Source organism: Hyalella azteca, unplaced genomic scaffold (genome assembly GCF_000764305.2).
Source record: "Hyalella azteca isolate HAZT.00-mixed unplaced genomic scaffold, Hazt_2.0.2 contig11629, whole genome shotgun sequence".
Classification (NCBI taxonomy): domain Eukaryota; kingdom Metazoa; phylum Arthropoda; class Malacostraca; order Amphipoda; family Hyalellidae; genus Hyalella; species Hyalella azteca.
Genome location: NW_025941620.1, coordinates 330,464 through 353,325, shown reverse-complemented (window position 1 = coordinate 353,325; position 22,862 = coordinate 330,464). Strand labels below are relative to the sequence as shown.

At 35.6% G+C, this 22,862-nt stretch overlaps 1 protein-coding gene across 1 annotated transcript in view; it reads left to right on the top strand.

Moving 5' to 3' along the window:
- Positions 1-22,862, top strand: part of LOC108676476 (spectrin beta chain, erythrocytic) — a 39,436-nt gene that overhangs the window by 13,987 nt on the left and 2,587 nt on the right. Inside the window, exons 16-44 of the mRNA XM_018164554.2 lie at positions 99-670; positions 1,006-1,164; positions 1,643-1,840; positions 2,130-2,294; positions 3,413-3,571; positions 3,894-4,547; positions 5,032-5,154; positions 5,450-5,590; positions 5,982-6,197; positions 6,706-6,819; positions 7,454-7,570; positions 8,123-8,259; positions 8,694-8,991; positions 9,566-9,745; positions 10,412-10,627; positions 10,964-11,146; positions 12,363-12,535; positions 12,823-13,301; positions 13,746-13,933; positions 14,416-14,633; positions 15,461-15,974; positions 16,559-16,687; positions 16,808-16,942; positions 17,663-17,911; positions 18,333-18,465; positions 19,886-20,016; positions 20,646-20,810; positions 21,710-21,960; positions 22,411-22,717. Of these exons, the coding sequence (XP_018020043.2) occupies positions 99-670; positions 1,006-1,164; positions 1,643-1,840; positions 2,130-2,294; positions 3,413-3,571; positions 3,894-4,547; positions 5,032-5,154; positions 5,450-5,590; positions 5,982-6,197; positions 6,706-6,819; positions 7,454-7,570; positions 8,123-8,259; positions 8,694-8,991; positions 9,566-9,745; positions 10,412-10,627; positions 10,964-11,146; positions 12,363-12,535; positions 12,823-13,301; positions 13,746-13,933; positions 14,416-14,633; positions 15,461-15,974; positions 16,559-16,687; positions 16,808-16,942; positions 17,663-17,911; positions 18,333-18,465; positions 19,886-20,016; positions 20,646-20,810; positions 21,710-21,960; positions 22,411-22,717 (6,704 nt within the window). The remainder of the gene's footprint in view (positions 1-98; positions 671-1,005; positions 1,165-1,642; positions 1,841-2,129; positions 2,295-3,412; positions 3,572-3,893; positions 4,548-5,031; positions 5,155-5,449; positions 5,591-5,981; positions 6,198-6,705; positions 6,820-7,453; positions 7,571-8,122; positions 8,260-8,693; positions 8,992-9,565; positions 9,746-10,411; positions 10,628-10,963; positions 11,147-12,362; positions 12,536-12,822; positions 13,302-13,745; positions 13,934-14,415; positions 14,634-15,460; positions 15,975-16,558; positions 16,688-16,807; positions 16,943-17,662; positions 17,912-18,332; positions 18,466-19,885; positions 20,017-20,645; positions 20,811-21,709; positions 21,961-22,410; positions 22,718-22,862) is intronic.

Here is a 22,862-nt window from a genome sequence, read left to right as displayed (position 1 = left end):
TAAAATTATAAAAATGAGATGTATATCATAATTTCGTGTAAATGAGTTATTTATTTATACGTTTTATTAATATTATTTTATTAATATTATAATTTCAGATTTGATGAGTGAGAAGCTTCAGCGCGTGGAAGACTCTTATAGCCACCTCCGGAGAACCACATCAGATATTCGTGCCGAGCTTAACGAAACCAAGAAATTCTTGAATTTTATGGAAACTTGTGGCAGCTTCAGAGCTTGGATAAAAGAACAAGATGGCTTCGTAAGAGCTGCCTTGAAAGACAAACGTACTTCAGAAGAAAATTTGCGGAACCTGAAGGAGTATTCAGTGCGTATGGTTGCCGGAGAAAAACGGATGACAGCCATCAGCAAGATGGCGCAGGAGCTCGTCGAAGAAAACGTTAGAAACTTGGACAAGATTGAAAAGACTTACCAGGACACCGCCATTGAATGGAATAAACTCGTGAAGCTGAAGAAAAAGCGAGAAGAAAAATTAGAGGACACATCGAAATGTGACGAGTTTGAAGCACAGTGCAGCGAGCTCAACAACTGGATGCAGAAAGTCGAGCAAAAATTGCAGAAAAAGGTAGTTGGCGACTCCGCCAAAGAAACTAAAAATCTTCAAGCCGACAACGATCGATTGCTGACGGAAATTTCCGCCATGAAAGACGCTGTAAGTAAAAATTGGAGTGAAAGAGACGAAACTACACATAAACAAATTTTGATCCGAATCAATAGCGACATAAGCAAAATTCAAATCTCTAGGTTGGTAAATTCACGATTCACCAAAACGCGGACTTAGTATTATCGAACTAAATCATTGAGGCAAATTTGTGATAATTATAGAAAAAATTGCTGTAATTTCCTGTTTATGGTTTATTTAATGCAAAGAAATCGTATCACGTGTCTTACTCTCCAAGAGTATTCGGTGGGTCATTCCTATGAATAGTTTTTTGGATCATAAAATTGAATATGTTCAAGTCGGTAAGATAAGTATTTTTCTGCAAGTTGGACAAGGCGCGGTTGAATGTGGGTGACGACGATGAGAGGGAGTCCAGCCTTCAGGATCTCAGGACGAGGTGGAAGGACCTGAAGAAGGAGTGTACCCGCCAGCGTGACCTGCTTCAGGATACGGTCATCTTGCACGACCACCTCAACCACCTCCAGGTAGGACTCTCACATACCAATATTGGTCAGAGTGAACTTGTATATGTTATTTTAAATGTTATAGTAATTTCCATACGACCCTCGAGTTTTGAAGGAATGGACCGAAGGGTTTAAAATTTCGCCAAGATCGTTTTATGCAATTCCGCAGCTGTTTCATCCTGTCGTGAAATTCAACTCTAAAAAAGTTAAAAAACGTGCCAATCTGCTTCTGATTGTTTCCCGGATTGTGTGTGATAATAATTCATTGTGTGTGATTTTAATAAAAAATCTGGCTCAACATGAAAATTAAATCTATTTGGACTTTTAATTCTACTAAGTAAAAATGAAAAACTCCGCTCACAATATAAATTTCTTATTTATTTATTTGGGGGGATTGTCGTAAGCTTTACTCAAACTTTCATAAGTTTTGTTGACGTTGGAATTTGATTGTGTTACGACAGATCCATCGAAATTTGAACCCCTTTCAAATTTATCCCAGGAACTTTTGGATGCTGTTGAAGTCTCACAAAAAGAGGTCGACGCGCTGGCATGCGACGTCAACGTCTCTGTAGCTCAGCGCAAGCTGACGCATTTGAAGGAATGTGCAGAAAAGCACAAGAGGAAAATCAAGAGAAGGAAACTACTCGATGATCACGTCACTTCTGGTCATCCCCTTGAAAATAAATACAATAAAAAGGTCCATATCAAGCACATTTCCTTATTATTTAGGTTTATGATAAAGAGTAAAATGAAAAGCGTGCAACTTTTTCAGATTTTTTGTAAAACACGTTGGCAATTTAAAAAAAATGAGATACCAATAAATGTTCAAAATTGGATTTAAGAAATTTCCTTTTCTTGGATGCAAATTTATTATTTTTTCCTACTTACATCAACATCAAACATCAAATCCACCTGCTTCTTTGAGTAATTTGCAGGAGTTCAAAACTATAAAATTTAATCTAGAATATTGAATTCAAATCTCGCAGATAAAGGACTTAGAGGATGCGATGAATCGGCTTGAGAAGACTTTGCAGGAGAAAGAGCGTCTATTTGAACGTCTGCAACGCCTGCGTGATCTGGAAACAAGCATTGAAAGCATGACAGCCTTCATACTCAGCACCAACTGCCTGATTGACGCTCTACAGTATCAGGCATGCATATACAGAGACAAAAACTAATAGTATAGCATATTCGGCGTTGAAGAAATAGACCTGTTTAGGTCTGTAGCCGTAATTGTACGTTTCATAACTTGTTCACAGATCAAAAACGGGCCTTTTGACAAGATCTTTTCAACTGACGTTGGTTTACATCATCACTTTTACTAGTTCCGCAGGATGCCAGGCATTTCAAAACTAAACATATAATTTTGCATAACTTTGTACAGTTTATTCATGAAAACGTTTATACCCAGAGCGTAAACAATATCATCAAGGTGGCTATTCCGCAAGTCGGTGACCTGAAGCGAGAAAAAATGCTGTCACATGGATGGCTTGCACTGCAGTTTTTTTAGCTAATAACCGTGGCCCCTGGTGTTGGTTCTTGTTTCAAACTCTAGTAACCTTTCTGGGACCTTGCATAAACCATGAGTATTGAGTATACATGTGCACTAAAATAAGGTTACCTCACAGACGTCGAAAACAGAGACTTGGAAGCTTAATAATCTTTAATCTTTCTTCATAAGATTATCTCTTTAAAAGAGGAGCATGTCGGTAACAAAAACTTTTTTATTTACGGAAGGATTATTGTGAAACTTTGCACACATATGTAAAATGTAAATCAATAATTTTTTTAAGTAAAACTTTAAAAAAATGAAAGAAACGTGAAATTAACAGAAAAAGTCAATAAAATAGGGTACTGTAGAAATCTATCTCCTCCTAGGATTTTCAAGCTACAACATCGAGAGACATATCATTCGATGCGTAAAGACCATATCTAAAGATCATCCTTTCATTTTTCGAATGTTGAAAATGTTCATATCATATTTTTTTGGAATTGCTTTACGCAAAATCTAGAGCACGCACATACATGCGATTTGCTGCGTTTGAAGCGCTTTTTCAGCAGCTACAAATTGAGCCAAGAAACCGGAAAAGCCAAAATTTTCTAATTTTGATCTAAATGCTCCCTTAAGCCTTGAATTATCCTTGTTGCACGTATTTGAACACTCGCAATTAATGAAAGCGAAAGATATAGACAACACAGGAAATGAATTGCAGGAAAGCTGTGCGTTTTCAGCAGTAATTCAAGATCCGAGGCCTTCCCTCTCTTGCAGACCGTAGCTGACCTCACGCGGGCGAAGTCCGAGTTGAAGGCCAAGAAAGAGCAGATGGACATACAGCACCCAAGGTTCGCTAAGATGGACGACGACTTGAACGCATTGAAAGAACTTGGCAACGACCGCCTCTTGCCGGCAACCAAGAAACGTAGGAAGGTAAGAAACAATATGTAGTTCGTTATTGAGGCGTAGTTATTTATGCCTGTACAGGGTCTTAAGGAAATATTTTATTTTCGTTCACACTGTATCAAATTATTTTGTGGTTGACGGGGTTGCGATCAAACATTCCTTTGTTCAATCTTTGAATTTTTTTAGTTTCTTCGCCATTCATGTGTTAGTATCATGACAATCATGCAGATATTAATACCTATTTTACTCAATTTAATTTTTTATAATCGACATTAATTTTTAAATAAATTATTTCGTAGAAGAGCCTGTTTTCAAAAAGTATACCTCAACCATATCAATTTTCATACAGCTAGAAGATGACTTCCATCAACTTCTAGGCCGCATTTCCGAGAAAATAAACTCCACTCAAGTTTTGCTTGACGAATCTTTGTTCCTGGTCGATGCAGAAAGTTTCATCGACTGGATGAACAGCAAAAAGCTGAAAATTGACGTTAAAGTTTCGATTGATGACGTTGAAATGGATTTGCATCTTAAAAAGCATCGAAACCTCCAAAGGGAGATTGATGCTGGTGAGAAACAATACAAGATTTTGGTTAAAACGGGAGAGCAGATGCTCGAGAAAAGGCAAAATGACAACGTTTCAGAGGCTTTGAAGAAGATCAAGAGTTTGTGGAAAGAAATGCAAGAATCCGCAGCTGAGAAGCTTGTTCTTCTTGATCAAGCTAACGCCTACAGCCAGTTTTGCAGTAAAGTCAATGGCATCAAACACCAGTTTGGTAAAATCTCTGGAGCTCTCGCAGTGGAAAAATGTGAACACTCCTACGATGAGTTAAAAAAATTAGAAAATGAACATCTGCATACGGTGAGGAACTTGAAGTTTGTGAAGGCAAAACTAGAAGAGGCCCACACTATGGGAGCAAAGCTTCTGGAGGCTAAACATTCGGCCAGCCAAGACATTCAAAAACAGCTTGAAGGAATGGACGAGACTTATGCCACTCTTCAGGTGGGTTATAAGGAACAACTTTACGTTGTTGCGACATAAATATTTAGATTGGTGATTGAGAAATAAAAATGTAGTGGCAACCGATGTATTTGATCAATTTTGTGTTATTTATAGAGAATGTAGATTAAATAACCGTAAGGGTCGTGAAAGTCATAATTTCATTGATATCATTTATAAGGATTTGCTGATTGATTCAATATTAATAATTAATTACCTTAGTAACTGACGTCAAGAGTTTCAGCAGCGGCCATAGAATTCAAGATTAATAAAAAAATTCAGTTCTAATAGTAATAAAAATACGAATAATTGTACTAATGTTTAATAAGAGCACTAGAGATAGTATCTGGCACCAAGAGGCAGAGCAGATGCTGATGGATTCAACATTGGCAAAAAAGCTATTTAGAATCATAATAAAAATACTAATAACTGTAGGTAGTTGTTACGTTCAATATACGTAAGTACTAAACATAATATTCGGTGTCAGGAGGCAGAGCAGCGGCGGCGACAGGAGCTTTCCTTGAAGTTAGACGTTGCGCGCCTCTTGAGAGACGCTGGTAACGTCGCCTCCTGGATCACAGATCAAATCAAACAACTTCGGCAAACTAAGGTTTGTAATTAGTTTTAAGCACAGTAATGCTAAAAATATTTTGATTCCTCATTCATTATCTTATTTTACTTCATTTAATTAATGAATGGAGCTTTTCTGCCAATGTACAAGCTTATGAAATCACGATCAAACCATTATACATTGAAATGATAATAGTGTGTCAATAAGACGTTAAAGTTTTCAGCTTATACTACTGTCAAATTTAGCGTCGTTTAGTTGGAAAATTGCTTGAAATATCTACACAGACATTTTGCTCATATTTCTGGGGTCTGAAATAATCAAAGTTTGTCGGCAGGCGGACGACCTAAACATAGAGGCCGCAGTTCACCAGCTCAGCGTCATCAGTGACACGCAACTATCGGCGCGCGTCAAGCGACGAGTCTTGGATGAAGTCGTGGCTCGAGGCGAGCGGCTTGCCAGTCAAGGCGTCACGCAAGTGAGTTAATGCCGTGTACGAATCGTACATTTGATACTGAATCGTTGGTGTTCTGTTACTTGCAAATTAAAATTTAATGCTTAAAATTTACAGTGGGATGTAAATAATTTGTTTTGTCTATAGCCTTCATTGTACTACAGACCTGTGGCCGTACTATTGAAATTCGATTTAGTACAAGTAGCGGGCTAAGTACTCGTAGAGGCTAATTTATCGTCTGTAATGGTGGGCTTAACTTGAAAAGCCGTCAGAGATTGGTTGACGGAGTTCGAACGCGTAACTATTTTCGATAATACGGTCTCCAGAATTCCATCAAATAAGGAACTGCTTCTTTAGAAATAACTGTTTATGCCTTATCAGCTCAATATCATCGCGTATCATTGCGTTACAACAGGTAACTGCTCATACGAATGCCCTACTGGCAAGCTGGTCAAACCTGGAGAAGGAAATCCAGACTGTCCAGGAGTACTGGGCTTTGTCATTGGCTATACGTCGCGCACAGCTCGATATCGCCGCAACAAAGACATGGATTGCCGCCATGAAGACTTACCTCGAAACTCTCGATGTCGACACGACAGAAAATGATTCTGAAATCGAGGAACAGCTCCAGGTTTGTATGCGGTCTTAGAAAGATTGACCACTAATAATATACTTACATTTCGGCCAGTTTTTAGCGCATTTTCTCATTTATGGAAAAAAAGCACTATTGTGCTCGCCATGTCCGTCTGTCTGTCCGTGACCTCAAGTTTTCGTCGCCGAGAAAATGCGCTCTCTGTCACTCATTGCAGTGAGTACTGAGTTATATTTTTTCATCATAAGTTCCTGAAGAACTCTTCAAGCTTAGTTTTTTGTGGCTCTCTCCTCTAAAATCTCCTTTGTACCAACATTACTGAATTATTATTTTCAAATAATATTACTATGTTCATTCGCATTTCCCCATAAAAATGGTCAACCATAATTATAATATGCTCTTGTATATTAATTTTCATGTACCCATATTAGTTTTCTTAGTTACCGTAAAAGGGGAATAGATGATTTAAATGTTATCTACAATTCTACATTCTTCGCTGAAGTTCTTGTTCCTGAAGGAAATATTATTTTTCATGTTCTTTGTGCAGTTGCTGGCACTAAAAATTGCTGACAAGAAGGCCATGATAGAAAACGTGACAGCGCTGCTGGCTGCTGCTGACAGCCAGCATCCAGAGCGTCAGCCTCTCGCTGTTAATGTACAGGTGAGCTGCCTGTTCTAACAGAGGTTAAAAATTTTGAAAAATCTCTGAACGATAAAAATAAAGACTTTAATTCCAATTTCATAAACATTAAATTTTACCGTCATTTTGACAAATTTTATATAATATAGTGTGAGTCTGTTAATTCATAATATATTACCTTTCACAGATAATTTTACGTCAAAATGTCAATTTTTTTATCAAACATCTGGAAATTAGAAATGATATATTGATATTTTTCAATAGGTCAATTCTCATCAATATGAATTTCGATTTACCGATGATTCACAGTTTAATTTGAATGTTAGAATACGCTTGTGCGCATATTAATAACGTTATATCTTGCAAGTGAATGTTCGACATTTAGTCAACAGTTATTGCAATCATTAGTACAGAAATGCAATTGACTTGACATATGATAAATTTTATACAAAATTGTTGTACCTTATCTACTTTTAAAGTGAACATTGAAGCAAACGGCTGGCAAATATAAATATATAGAAGAACAGGACCTTACTTTCGAAACTTTTTAATCAGATTTTGAGATTCAGACTTCCTAAAATTTTTTTTAGAAATTCGTAGTTAGTTATATCAAAAATTCACATGCATTAATTAGAATTAATCCCTCTGTATGCAGGAGGCGTCACGTGACCTGCAAGAGCTGGAACTTTTACTGCAGAAGGCGAATGAGAAGATGAGGCTGATGCGGGATTTGAAATATTTTCTTGATGAGGCAGACTGCATCTTAGCAAGCGTAAGTTTCAGGGAGACAGGTATACAAAATATCATTATTTATATAAATGAATTAATATTATTATCAGTTATCACTACCATGATGGAGATATATCATCAAACATCAATGTGACGAGAGCATAATTTGTCGAAATCATTATGATTGCACGAGAACTGAATTTTCATATTCACAGCGCGCATATTGCAGAAAAGTTAAAAAATAAAATTATTTCCTGACATTAGAAAATCATAAGATTTTAGAGTTCCTTAGAATTGACCTTAAAATCTTTGATTTGCCACCCTAACGTCAGTGCAGTGCAGCTCATACAAGGTACCATCTAAATTATAAGCACTTATACAATATATGGCAAAAACATGTTTGTACGGCATATAAAACAAAATAATGGAGCATATCAATTAGCCGTTCTGGCATTTGAATATATACATATAAACTAACAAAAAAATTTTGCTCGCGAAAAATTTTCCGAAAGCGCCGCTTTAAACTTATTAAACCATAAGTTTAAATTAAAATAAGTTTGAATAATAACATTATATTCCATATTTCATCTTTCAGCGCTCGACGAACGAGCGTCGCCCCTTCGCCAGCAACGGACACCTGCAAGCGCTGCTGGACACCGCGGCTCGCGTGGCCCAGCTCAACCTCAACCCTGTCGTGCGCGCCGAGCTCGAGTCCAGGAGGGACAAAATCGCGTGCGTAACCACTTACAGTTTGTTGCCAGTACCTCTTATCCGATCGAATTTTTTGTTTATATGGATTTGTTAATACGAATTATATGGATTTTAAACAAAATTTATAACAATTTTGAACTATTTTACGCTGATTCAGGGAGTTTTGATATAAGCGAAGATGCTAGTCGTTTTCTTATTATTCGTGTTAGCTCTCATTCTTATCATTCCTGTCATCTTATCATTCTAATTTTTCAAAGGAAGCATATAATAAATAATGATTTTTAGGGATATTATTCGCTGTCGTGAATAATTTCTGAGGAATTATATAATTATTTTCCGCCACTTTACTCCATGGGCTAACAATGTGGACTGTTATTTTTGTGTGTTTTATAACATCATGTACCAAGTTATATTATGTAATGGAGCTCAAAAACATAATATTTTACTTCTCGCAGTGATAAATTGGCTAGGAGAACAGCTAGAGGCAGCAGCCGCAGCGAGTATGGAGGTAGCAGCAACAGCAGCAGCTGTTCATCAGATGATGATACTGTGGACGGTGCCAACAAACCCGAAAAGATTTCCAATGAAGCGCAGTGGCACATCAACGTTGACAATTTCAATGAGCTCGTCGAGAAGAAAAAGAAGCTTATCCCTCGCACCGCTGACTTTGATGACTTGAAGCTCGTCAGGAAAATCGATTCAGAGCTCAAAGACCTCAAGAAAGACGTCATGTGGATGCTGCCCGTCTTCTTGGTGTGTAAAGGAAGCTTCGTGTTTTATTATTTGTATTGTATTATTTATTTATATTGTACTTATTTGTATTGTATTAATTACAATACTTGTATTATTTGTTGTATCTACATGTGGTGCACTGAGGGTACAATGAAATTGAACTTATATTAAATGATTTATATTTTGTCGAGCACTAAAATCGGTTAAAAAAATAAACGGAAAAACTGTGAATGAGTTTTAGCTGAAAAGTGATGCAGCACGCGACGTTCCCTGATTTAGCTTGCATGTTTTGCAATTTACTTGTATTGCCACTTGCATTTTTCTAATTTTGTCTTACACAATAATTTACCATATTACACTGGTAAAATTACAATGCAAGGATATTCATTTATATTTTTTCATCCAAACTTCTGGAAAAAGTTATTTACTCACATGTCCAAAATTTTTTACTCATTCCATCGCTAGTCTGAATTCATAATTATCCCTACACTGTAACCATTTTTGGTTTTTCAATTATTCCTTCCTCATATCAAAATTAATTTAATGAACAATTCCAATACTATTTAAATTCCAACACCCTCGTTATATGAACCAGAACATACAACGGGAGTTCGAACAGCTTGAAAAGAAGGGAACGTTGTCTGACGAGAGCCGACGTGAGTGCGAGATACGCTTCAAGAAGACCACGCTGCTCTGGGAAACGTTCAGGAAAGAGTTGGAAGAAGCACTCAAGGCTCTTAACAATGTCAAGTTCTTCATTGAATATAAAAACAGGGTAAATATTTAATATAAAACGGGGAATATAAGCACTGAATATAAAAACAGAGTAAAAACAAGGATCAATCTTTTCGAAGTAATTTGATGATTAATAATTACATATTCGTTCACTTATTGATAGAAGGCAAAATTAAGCTCATGTCTAAATTTCTACAAAATTTAACAATTATCAGAGAAAATACATATATATGAAGCTAATATATGTGTAAAGAGGCTAAAATAAAACAAGTGGATAATTTTTCAAAGTATAGTATATATGTAGAGAAAATAGATGTAACAGTTTTGAATCATTTTTACCGAACAAGATATTTTGAAGAAAAAGTGATACCGCATGATTGTGTCAATGGCGATCATGTTTAAAATTTGGCATAGCACGGAATTTTATTAGAATTTTATCGTGGTAATGAATATGCAAACAATTTAAATCATCGATTTAATTTAAAATCAACTACCATATTTATCTTTTATAAACGGAGTTTTTTATTAAAAACGATTACAAATAGTCTAGCAGGAACAGTGATTAGGTAAATATTCCTAATAGGCGAATTTTTTGCTATGAAATTTAAATGTTTAATTGTTGACTCTTGCTGATGCAATATTCAGTTTTTTATTAGTTGCATGAAGATATCTATCTTAATTATTTATCTTCTTTATCTTACAATAGGTTGAGCATCTAGTGGAGGTGCTACAGGCCGCTCAGCAAACCATTTCCGTGAAGTCTTCTAAGAACACTGTCAGCATGCAAGTGTCCGAGCACGGAGTCATATTCTGCGAGCTCAAAATGCATGATCTTGCCATTAGTGAACTGCGACGTCAGCTTAAAGTTATGGAGGAAGAACAGCACAACAACAAGCAAGAGGCTAAGAAACTGTTACAGAAGGTGTGTGAACAGCTGGTCAGGTTTCGTATAAAACAATTGGAGATAATTAATAGCTTGCAATAACCTAATGGAAGCATTTTCATAGAAATGTAAAATATGTTAAAATACATCGGCGCTATATAGTTGGTGTTAAAGTTTCAAGAAAACTGCTAAATAATTTACCAGTGAAAATCCACATTCTTTTTTGGACGAATATTTTTGCTCACGCAAACAATCTTATGAACGATACATTTGATTTTTTACCAGCGTGATAGCAAAATAATCTTTTTTATATTTCATGTCTGTAAATTTAAGTGCCTAAGAATTTATTGCTACAGGTGTGAATATTTATTGCAGGTTGAAGTTGAGATCCAGAAGACGCTGACTGAGTGGCAGCAGAAGCAGGATTATTTGCTTCAATGCTACGACCTGGAAAAATTCCAGAAAGAGGCTCGAGGCATTGAAGAAGCGCTGCTGGATTTGAACAACCACTTTAACTCTTCCCTTGTACCCACGACGCTGGTGGAGGCTTATGAAATGGTGAGCACTATGAGTGTCTTCGATTAATTTTATATTCTGAGCTGTCACGTTGCGCCTTCAGGGTTGTTGCGTTACGTGTTCCAGGTTGCTACTTTAAGCGTTCAGGGTTGTTACGTTCTTCGTTAGGAACGCTAGATTCCACGTTTAGGGTTGTTACATCCCGCGTCCAGGGTTGGTACGATCCACGTATAAGGTTGCTACATTCCTCGCTAATGGTTGTTACATCCTGCGTTCAGGGTTATAATAATAAATATATAATAGCGTTTTTTAGCGTTTGGTAGGCCGTAGGCCTGTCACCGATTCTTAACATCGCAGAACATTCACAGCATTTTGCGGTCTCGAACTCGCAACTCACTGCTACAATTCCGCTGTGCTTAACTGCCCGGCCTCCTTGCCAATTCTGACCAGAAACTGGTGCGCCTTTTTCCGCCAATCTTTGTTCTCTGAACTGTAACAACTGGGCCGGTCCGGGTTCGGGATTGCTACTTTATGCGTTCAGGGTGTAACGTTTCTCGATTTAGGGCTGTTACGTTAGCCGTTCAAGGTTATTCGTGAGAAAAATTTATCTCTAGCGTTTGTTACATTGTAAGGCTCGGTATAATTGAATGCACGGCAATGAAAGGTACGGTCATATGTACAATTTTATGCGGAAAAAATTAAATTAAAGTTGGATAAATAGTATGAGTAGAACAAGTGGATTTTCGGTAAAATATTCTGAAAACCTGGAATAAGTAGTTTATTTTTTTCGCAACCTTCATCAAATCTGTGTTCTTAACAGCGTATTCGACTCATTAGTTCCAGTTAAGCTTCTAGACTGTTTATTACAAGTGAAGTGCGCATTCATAATGCATGCTATTGAAATAGATTTTCTTTACTGCTGAATTAATTTTATTATATTGGTTTTAGCCACATCATGTGTGCCTAGCACTTTTTGGACCATGCAATAAGTCCAGCAGCTATCTCAATCAATCGTCAGCTATGGAAAGATCGGGTTCCAAAGGCTGGATCCCTTGTGAATCAAGACACGAAAAGTACAAGAATCGGCAACAGGCCATGGGCCTATTTCTTCATTGCCGACACTTCTATTCTATTCTATTCTATTCTATTCTATTCTATTCTATTCTATTCTATTCTATTCTATTCTATTCTATTCTATTCTATTCTATTCTATTATATAATTTATATTATATTCTATAACGAAAATATACGCCATTAGCTCCGCGTCCACGAGACACTGCAACGCAAGGCTTCAGCCGTGGCGCGCCGTTTAGCTGCCTGTCGACAGAAGGCTGAAGCCATGGCGGCGTCGCGCCACTTCTACGCCGACGGCTTGATGGATGCCATCAAAAATCTTACCAGCAAATGCCAGAAAATGGAATACGATGCCAAGTGAGTTGATGACTAAACAAAGATGGAAATAACAATGATGAGTATAGTAGTAATATTTGTGGTTTCCATTTAAACTTTTTATTTTACTATCGTAATTATGGAATATATACCATATATGGACTATAAACAATTTGAGTTATTCAAAATAAGTGAGGCGTTCAGAGTGGAAAAAGATTTCATTCTAGTATACGTCAAAAGCTGTTAAAGGCCGGTCATGTTTTCTAACTTTTGCGTATTAAATGACGGCTTTAAAGAGACGTTTAAATTCAATTTACTTCTCCTTCCAGCATACGCTTGACGCTTTTAAAAGCAGAAGAGACTTTCATCACCTACCGAGAGTCAATTGCATCGCAATCTGCGTATCTAGATCACTGTGACGTCATCGTTGATCTGGCAGCACAACGTCAGCGACAAATCCAAACACGCATGAAGAAGAAAATATTGCCTAGCAGCAAGAACCAATCAAGACGATCCAGTGCAGCCAGCGTTGTCAATTCAAGCAAAGACAAAGAAGGACTTTTGAATAAATTTGTTGACAAATTCAAAGAAACTTTTGAAGACTCGAGCAGCAGCAGCAGTAGCAGTGAAAGCGATACTTCAGACCATGAAACAGAAGATATGGAAGACGAGGCGGCCATCTTGGAGAAACAGGAAAAGATACGTGTGACCGTAGCAAGAAGGCGCGTGAAGAACCTAACGCAATTCAAGCTCTTCGTGGACGAATTCAACGCTCGATCCCAAGCCATCTTTGAGCTCAAAAAGAGAGGTGACACAACATTGATTCTAGAATATTTTTCTTTAAATAATTAGATCCACTTTTTACATTTAATTTTATCGTTGCTATATTCGGTTCATGGTCCGAGATTATCTAAATCCGGCTTAAAGAGATCAATGTCTTGATTGAGTCATCTAAAACAATACAAAATGAGACCTCCTTACTGATCTTTAGTAACTTTGTTATCAAAATGCAGAAGTCTGACCAACCCCTTCCTCACAAACTTTCTTAGGAATTATGCGATAATTTAAAAAGATTTGAGTCAATCCCTGGTTTCGTAACTCTCGTTATATCAAGGTTTATTTAGAAACATGATTTTTATCAACCAGAATAAAATTTACTTAATTACGTTAGTATTCATTTACTTATTATATTTTTATTTTATTTATTTATTTAATACTGTGAAGTAAATTAAAATATTCAATTAAATTGCAGGGGATGACCTACGTGGCACGTTGCTCAGTCACAGTGCCGCTATCCAGGACCTGACGGAGGCGCTGCTGGAGCACCAGGGCAGACTACACGCTGCACTGCTGGCCCATCAGCGAGCCCTTGAAATAGAACTTGAGAAACATCATCTCAGGACCTTGCAACGAATTATTCGGCGCAAGATCAGAGAAATTGTTAGTCCTAAAATAAGTACAATTAAAATTGAATAAGCGCACTTTAAAGGTTTAAGATGGATGGATATCAAGTCTTCAAAAATGAATTTATTAAAACAGATAATAATTTTAATTGATAAATACAATTATATTTTCTGTTAATTAAGCAACGGACACTTTGATTGGTTTGACTCAACAACAGAATATCGACGAAAATCATATGTTCCCGGTTTTATACGCAACTGTGATTTCAAAGACTCAAGAAACGCAAATTTTATGATCGTCACCAAATACACTGTCAAATTGAACTAGGTTTAAAAGAAATAAATAAATTAATAATAATTTATTACTATTTATTAACAATTCATTACCAATTTCACAATAATTTTTTACTAATTTAGCAAATAGTTATAAGTACTTTAACAATAATTCAGTTACTGTAATAAAATTTATTAATTAAATAATTTAATTAATTGCCTAATACATCAATTTTTTTCCTCCAGGAGGCAGCTCACCCTCTAAACGACACGGAGGATCAGTACGAGGAACTGATGCGTCTCAAGTGTAAACTCGACGCCTTGGCGACGGCGAACGAGCATTTCAACGAGGAATATGAACAGAAAATGTTCAAAGGACTTGACAATGTTGTAGAAGAATTGATGGTTAAAGACCAAGCACATTCACACGTATTTGCTCTCAAGAAAAATAACATCAGGAACAGGTAACGTTGAAATGCACCTGCAGTAGAGAAAAATAACGTCAGGAACAGGTAAAGTTGAAATGCACCTGCACTAGAGAAAAATAACATCGGGAACAGGTAAAGTTGAAATACACCTGTAGTAGAGAAAAATAACCATCAGGAACAGGTAAAGTTGAAATGCACCTGCACTAGAGAAAAATAACATCGGGAACAGGTAAAGTTGAAATACACCTGCAGTAGAGAAAAATAACACCGGGAACAGGTAACGTTGAAATGCACCTGCAGTAGAGAAAAATAACATCAGGAACAGGTAAAGTTGAAATGCACCTGCAGTAGAGAAAAATAACATCAGGAACAGGTATAGTTGAAATGCACCTGCACTAGAGAAAAATAACACCAGGACGATATATTTTTGACACGCACTTGCACTGGAGAAAAGCATTATCATGCATGTTGAAAATTTCCTTCCCGCTTGAAGCTGCCGTTTCAATATTCAATCGTTGACTTGAAATTTATAACCTTGTAAACTTATATCTCTTTCACTAACATATTATTGTAAAAAAATTACAATGCAAATAAAATGGAATACCCGTAAATTTAAAAAATCAATGCCATGAAAAAAATTAGTCGGCAATTTTTAAAAATCCTACATTAAATCTTTCGAGCAGTGTTTATTATTTATTATTTTATTATTTTATTATTATTTATTATTATTTTATTATATTATATTTTTATTATTATTTATTATTTATTTCGAGCAGTGTTTATTTACAAGAAATGAACAGCAATATGCTAATTTGTTTTATTGTGTGTTGATCACTACTATAACTCTACTTCTGAACATACAGATGGAACGCGGCCGTGAAGTCGTTGATAACCTACCGCATGTTAGTCGGCAAGAAGTTGGACATGTTGGCGTTTAAGCAAGACAACGAACTGCTGCGCGATGAGTTCAATAACGTTGATGGACAGCTCGACAAGATGGACCCAGACGACACACTTGCAGAAATAACCTCAAATCTGCGAGAACTGAAGGCCCTAGAAGTTCTGAAACCAATTATCTCAGGCCGAATAGACGCTGTCGAAAAAGAGGCACAGTCTTTGACCAAAAAGCATGTTCAAGAGACAAAGACTATCACCGAAATTTTAAGAGAAACTCAAGCTCTCTGGAAAAAGTTGAAAATCAAGTGGGAGTTGAAGGAGAAACAGCTTCTACAAGCACAAGATGTACTAAAACTCGAAACAAAACTGCAAGATCTACAGCAGTGGCTTGAAGAGACTCGTGAGCGACTAATGGATAAAGAAGTGCCAGAAAACATTCGTCAATGTGAAATTTCTCTGCAAGCTCACCTCGAATTCCAGGTAAACATATTCGTACTTGAATCGTTCAGACTGAATCCATACTATCGTTTTGATGACTCAATAAAAGCTCATTATTTAAACTTCATGCTTTTTTGTCATTCATAACAAAATTTCATCATGACTCATTGGTTATCTCTATAATTGAGCGAGTACGAAGTGAATAATATAAAAAAATAAATAAAAATGAAGCTACCATGGCCAAGCCATGGTAGCTCCATTTTATCATTACGCTGTTATTCCAAGCTCAGTGTTTTATACCACGGCCAACAGCATCAATCAAATTTTGCATTTGATCCTACAACCCATAATGCAACCACATTATTATTGCTCATATTTAATTTTATGAGCAATGCTTATTCATTATATTGTTGTGGAATACTAAAAAATTGGTTTTAATTTTATATTTTCTTATATGTACATTTTTATCTCATAGTAATATTACTATACCTTAGAAAATATATTTTGGTGTGGGCGTTAAAGCACACACCATTAATGCTTTAAATTTTGAAGCGTTAAATCTGTACGACTAGCAATGAACTTGGGTATGTAATTCGTTTTTGAACATGCAACATAATATTTGCCAGGTGGTGTTGTCGAGTCGAGACCAAGAATTCGCGGAGCTGCAGAGCGACGCAAAGAAGTTGTTCACAATCACGAAGCCTAAGAATGTCACCAAGAAACAAGTTCAGGCAACTATAGACGGCAAGGCCACGGTAAGCTCTATAAATAGACAATAATATACATTATTATCTATTAATATAATATAATAATAAATAATATAATAATAGATAATAAATATATAATTGCTCACATTAATTTTTGAATTTCGGCAGCTCGGGAGACTCTGGAGCGCACGTCGCAAGCAACTGGAGGAGGAGATGCTGATACTCAAGTTCCGAGGGCTCGAGGCTAAAGTCAACAGGGACTTGGAGGCTAAGAACAAGATGTTTGAAGAGGAGCAGACTCATGTGAGAAAAATCCATTTGTTTAATTGCGTCCGTTAAAACTAGATATATAAGCGACGATGCGCACTATTTAATTGATATATAAGATATATAAATATAAAATACATTTAAAAATTGAATATTTACAAAATTACACGTACTAGAGAAAAAAACAAAGTCTCGTTGGAAATCAGCAGCAAAAATTTTTTCCGACTCACACAAAATTATCTCAGAACCAATTATCTGTGGACCAGTGTTATCGTTTCTTCCATGGTTAATTTAGTCTTTCTCTTTCTTTAGTTTGAACGGATTTATTAATATTAATATTGAAGGGATTTATTAATATTTAGCACCTGTGCAAAGTTTTTGGCTTATTTATACGTTATAAGTTCTTCACTTTTCGCTCATTTTTGTTATTATTTACACCGCAAAGAAAAATTTAAATGCTCTCCAAGACAAGCATCTTTTTTGAAATATTAAACGATCTCCACACAATTACTGCAATATTTCCGTACTATCTATTATTTATATTATTTTTAAACTTATTTTACGAAGCAGACATCGTGGCTTTTGTCTCACCAAACTTCGAGGGCACATTACACACAAGGTTAATAGCAAACGATAAATAAATAGACAGGAGAAAATATGAGAACGGGTAAATATTTTTATACTATACTTCTACACACTCTATATTATTTCCATATTCTATATTCTTCTATATTTCTTACTATCTCTTCTTTGCAGACCACGGCAGCGTCAGTGAAGAGTGAACTAAACGTCCTGGACGGGCTTGGTGTGGACGTGACAAGTCTCGACGAACTGCAGAGCCTCGTCAGGAAGGTGACGAAGGAGCGACGTGAGGCTGAGGCCCTGAAGCAGCGGGTTGCCCAGCTCTGCGACCGCAGGGTCCAGCTCTTGAAGCGTGTCCAGCAACGCAAGCAAGAGCTGGACGCCATCTTGTCCTTGATGGAGTATATAGATCAGGTGGATGAGGTGAGAACTTTATGGTGAAATGATTACGGTGAATTTGGTGCGTAATATTTATATCATCTGTATAGCGTTGGCGATAGCGTTAGCTTCTATGTGTATAGCGTTAGCTTATATTATTTGTATGTAAAAACATGAGTTGGTATGTTAGTATTTATTTCAGTTTTAGCATTATCGTATAAGTGGAAATGATCCTCAAGAGCAATGAAAAATGACACGACTTTAACTTTTGCATCACAGAGTATGCTGCAAGTTTCTGAACTTGAATACGCTAATGCATTCAATGCCTTAATTCAGTAACAACAATGACTGATGATATTTTTCGAACTATATGTCCCCAGCGTTTATACGATAAAACCTTCAGCGTATAGGCTGATGGTTTTTTAATCTTAAACATGATAATGCATTCCACGACTGGACCCTCTAGGTGTTGCCATGGATCAAGAGTCAGCTGGAAGAGTCTGACGAAGTAGACTCGTTGTTGAGCAAGACGAAGCTTGAGATCATCCAGACGAGGCTGACAAGCGTCGAGCAAACTGTCAAGGCAGCTGTCAAGTCAGGTGAGAGAACAAGGCTGTTGTGAAATGGTAAATTCATTGTGCATTTAATCTAAAAAATGCGAGTTTTGATCATATCAGGTGAAAAAAATCTAAATATTTGTACATGTGTAGAGACAGAAAATCGTTGCAGGTTTGCATGCAAATAGCTGATGACATCGTTTTTTATTGATTGTCAAGGCTTTGGGAAATGCATACTATATATCCTCCTCAGTTAACAGGAATTTGAATGGAAATCATGTCGAATTAACGTGCTGCTTGTACAGTAGCAAATACAATTAAAATAAGATATTCATAATTTAGTAAAGATAATGATAAGAGTTTTTCACCGCTATGAATTTCCAGGAAAATTCATTATGCTATGACAAAATTATAGTGATACTGTATGAGATTAGCTGTAGCCCTTATGACCATGAGACTGCAGTAGATATATAAGGTAATATGACAATATATTATATTATATCATATTATACTATATTGGATTGTATTATATTTTATCATATTATATTATATTAGATTGTATTATATTATATTATATTATACTATATTATATTATATTATAATTAAATTCAAGATTTCTTGCCAATAGAAATGAAAGCTGCGAAAAATAATTTCTCTCAATGCAAAAGCGATTATAATAGAAATTATTTTATTTCTAAACAAATGAAGAAGAATTTTACAAGGAATTCAAGACTGATAAATTAAGCAAGCCTTCCGTGGAATATACACGCATGTGTCTTCATTTTCTGACCCTATTTACTATTCACACATTTACTATTCACGCAATTCTTTAAATGTTGCCTCGACAAATTTCTTCCAATTTATAGTTCTATGTATTTATCGTTAGCAAACAAAGTTTCTACTTAATTTATCATCCTTTAATTAACGATAAATTATAATCACGTTTACGTCTTAGAGAATGACTGCAAACACGTAAGAGATTTATCAGAAAGATATTTTATTCATATCTTAAATCTTTTTGGTATTTCATATCTTATTCGATTTCATTGTGAACTACACGAAGAGCAACAACGATAAATTAACGGGTCTGAGACGTTTGGAAAGACACGTTTCTTTGGTAAAATGAATACTGTATTTCTACGTTTAGTAATTCTATACCTACGATTATCCGTTCTGAATTTGTTTAATATTTATCGTTTTTCAATTTTTCGTTGCTAAATGTCTTCTTGACTGACTGCCATTTTTACAGTTAATTTTCTTTTCGGTTTTGAGACTAATAAATGGTTTAATTCATTAATTCATTCTAAACTTTCGGCGCTATCGACTTTTGAGCTCATTGAAATAATCTGGCTAAAAATTTCTAAGCCTTCCTAGTTGAATCTTTTTTAATATTTACGAATCTAATGAGTATGAAATCTACTCTGCGATTAAACTAAAATTTAATTCTTGATCTACCTTTTAGGCGAAGATTTGGCAAAGAAGCACAAAGAGAAAGACAAGATCCTAGGAATTGTAGATGAACTTACGACGTCTCTGCAGAGACTGAAGGACAAGTGCATCAATGACGAGTCTCGCTCAGACAGGAAGAAAAAGGTAAGACTTTTGGTTCATCGAAAATGCAAATTTTCTATTGATACAAAATTTAAGACAAAAGAGCTCAATCTTTAATTTTTCACCGTGAATTCAAATTTTACAATTGATTAGTAATTTCATTCATGGGAGTTGAATTTTCTTGTCCTTTTGACGTAAGTAAATATTTCACTCAAGATTTATTTATTTTATTTAACATATTTTGTCTATTCTCATGTTTGGTCGTCTACGTTTATATGATAAAGTGTAAAGGTATATACATGCGAGGATAAATGTTTGTTATTTTTTGCGCGCTATTCACCACCTTATATACTCACCACATAGACACGCAAATTTAACATTTTACTGTATAATAAAAAGCTATAGAATTTTCATTAGATAACAGCAATCGAGGAAGATGAAACATTCATAAAGAACATTTTCCTGCAACATTATTCCCCAAAACAACATTTAACTGATCGAAAATATAGGCGGCAGAGCTATAGAAACATCATAGAAGATACGCTATAAGCTATATAAAATAATATAATATAATATAATATAATATAATATAATATAATACAATATAATATAATGTAATATAATATAATATAATATAAAATAGTATAATATAATATGTTTCACGGTGTTAGGTTCAGGAATACCGTGCCAGAGCGAGGGAGGTCTCGGCTTGGATGAACAAGGCGCTCAAGAGAGACGATGTCGTGGAAGACGTTGAGGCTCAGCTGGAGGCTATCAAAGAGGGGTTGAAGTTCTACCAACAACTTCAGGAAGATGGTTTGGTCATCAAATATAAGGTAATGGAAATAAAAGTTTGGGCAGATGCGATGCTGTTTATCTTGGTTTTATGTTGAGATATTAATTGATAAACCCAATAGAAGCTTAAGTTAATGATTTTGTTGTTGAAAAGTACAACACTGATTAACATAAATTGGCTAAAATAACGAAAAATTATATGAAAGGGTTAATATGTGCACAATTCACTTCTTAACTGATAAAAATAAGATCTTTTTTCATTTGATGGACGAGAAGATGTCATCAGTCTCATTCTTTTTCACTAATCGTTGAAATTTATTGGCGTCTAATTCAACGTTTTCTCTCATCACTGAATTTTGTTCGTAACGAAAAAATTATAATTATTATTTTGAATTATTATTCAAAATAATAATTATTATTTTGAATATAAATGCTTGAATATGAATGAATTTTGAATTTTTGAATGCTGCGAGAATTATTTTGTTCGTGTTCACGAAAAAATTATACTTCCATCATATTTAATGCAATATTTTCAGCTAATTTGACCATAATATCAATAATCATAATCGAATCCTCGGTAGCTGGTCTCGCAGCAATGTCAGGATGTATTGAAATTTCAACTCTCTTCGATGTAACAACTTAATTTTTTTGATCTGCGTACTAAAAGCCGTACCGTCATTTTATCCCTGAGCATAATATTACAAATATCATAAGTCGATACTAATCATTATATTATAAACTATAATTATCAATTTGATATCAATTAGAATTATTGATCTATTATCAATTGCAATAATTACTTTATTGCTAACTAAAATTAGTAACATATTAATAATTTATTTATTAATTAAAATTATTAACTTATTAATCATTAGAATCATTAATCTATTATTAATTATTATCAACTAATTGGGTACTAATTAGTTTACTTCGGTGACAGGTCGAGGGGCTCGACACAACCCGTCGAGAGCTGGAGTCTGAGTTCCCAGGCTGTATGGATGAGTCGTTCTCAGACGACGACTTCAGCGACTATGACTTCAGTGACGATGAAAGTGACTTGACTGACTTGAAGGACTTGAAGGACTTGACGAGCAAGTGGCGTGTCTTCATGAAGAAGGTCAAGGCTGAAGTAAATAGACTTAAAAGTTTGAAGTCCGCCAAGGAATTTACGACGCAGCTGGATAGCATCATGTAAGTCTCTTTATTATTAAATGAATAATTATTTAAATGCGAAATAATATTAAATTATCCAAATGTAGTATGTGTCCATAAGGAAAATTGAATTGTGGCACAGAATGAGAAATTGCTTAAAAATAAACGTCGAATAATTTAAGAAAATTTATTTCTGAGCAATAATAGCCAATTTTGCCAATTCTGTTAAGTTGTATAATTCACTTAAGTTTATTCAGGTTAGAGGAAGAGGTCATCCTTGAAATTGTAAATTTCCAGTAAATTTTCATTGATCATGAAACGAAGAAAACTAAGTCGCTGTTCAAAAAATTGCTTTAAACAGGTGTAACAAATGCCAAAATTTTAATTCATTTCCATCATGAATCTCTTTGACCCAAACTCCATGGCATGGATAAATTAGATTAGAAGAGGATGTAGTATTTCTATCTCAATTTTTTATTTAAACTCCAGGGAGTGGACAAAAGAGATCATGGAGAGGATGGATGGGCTGGAGACTGACCACGCTGACTCCACCTCTCACTCCATAGACGTCGATATTTATAACACGGAGCAGCTGGAGATCGAGAAGGAAGTAAAGCGCCGGAACCTGGAGGTGGAGACTCTGCTCCAGACATGGAGGGCGATGGTGCAGTCTCCAGATCTCCCCATGCGGGAGGAACTGGAGATGAAACTGGAAGAACTGGAGCAAGAGTGGAAGCAGCTCCAGCACCGCTTGAAAAATACCAAGAAGATGCTGAGTCATAATATCGAGTCTAAGGTTGGTAGTAACCATACAATATAATTAATTATTGTTCATTGAAAAATAAATATAAGGAGATGACTATTGTAATAAGATGATCCAGAAAATGCTGAGTAAGCACCCAAGACGGCAATCTGAAAGGCCGCGGTTAAGTTACGCTGTG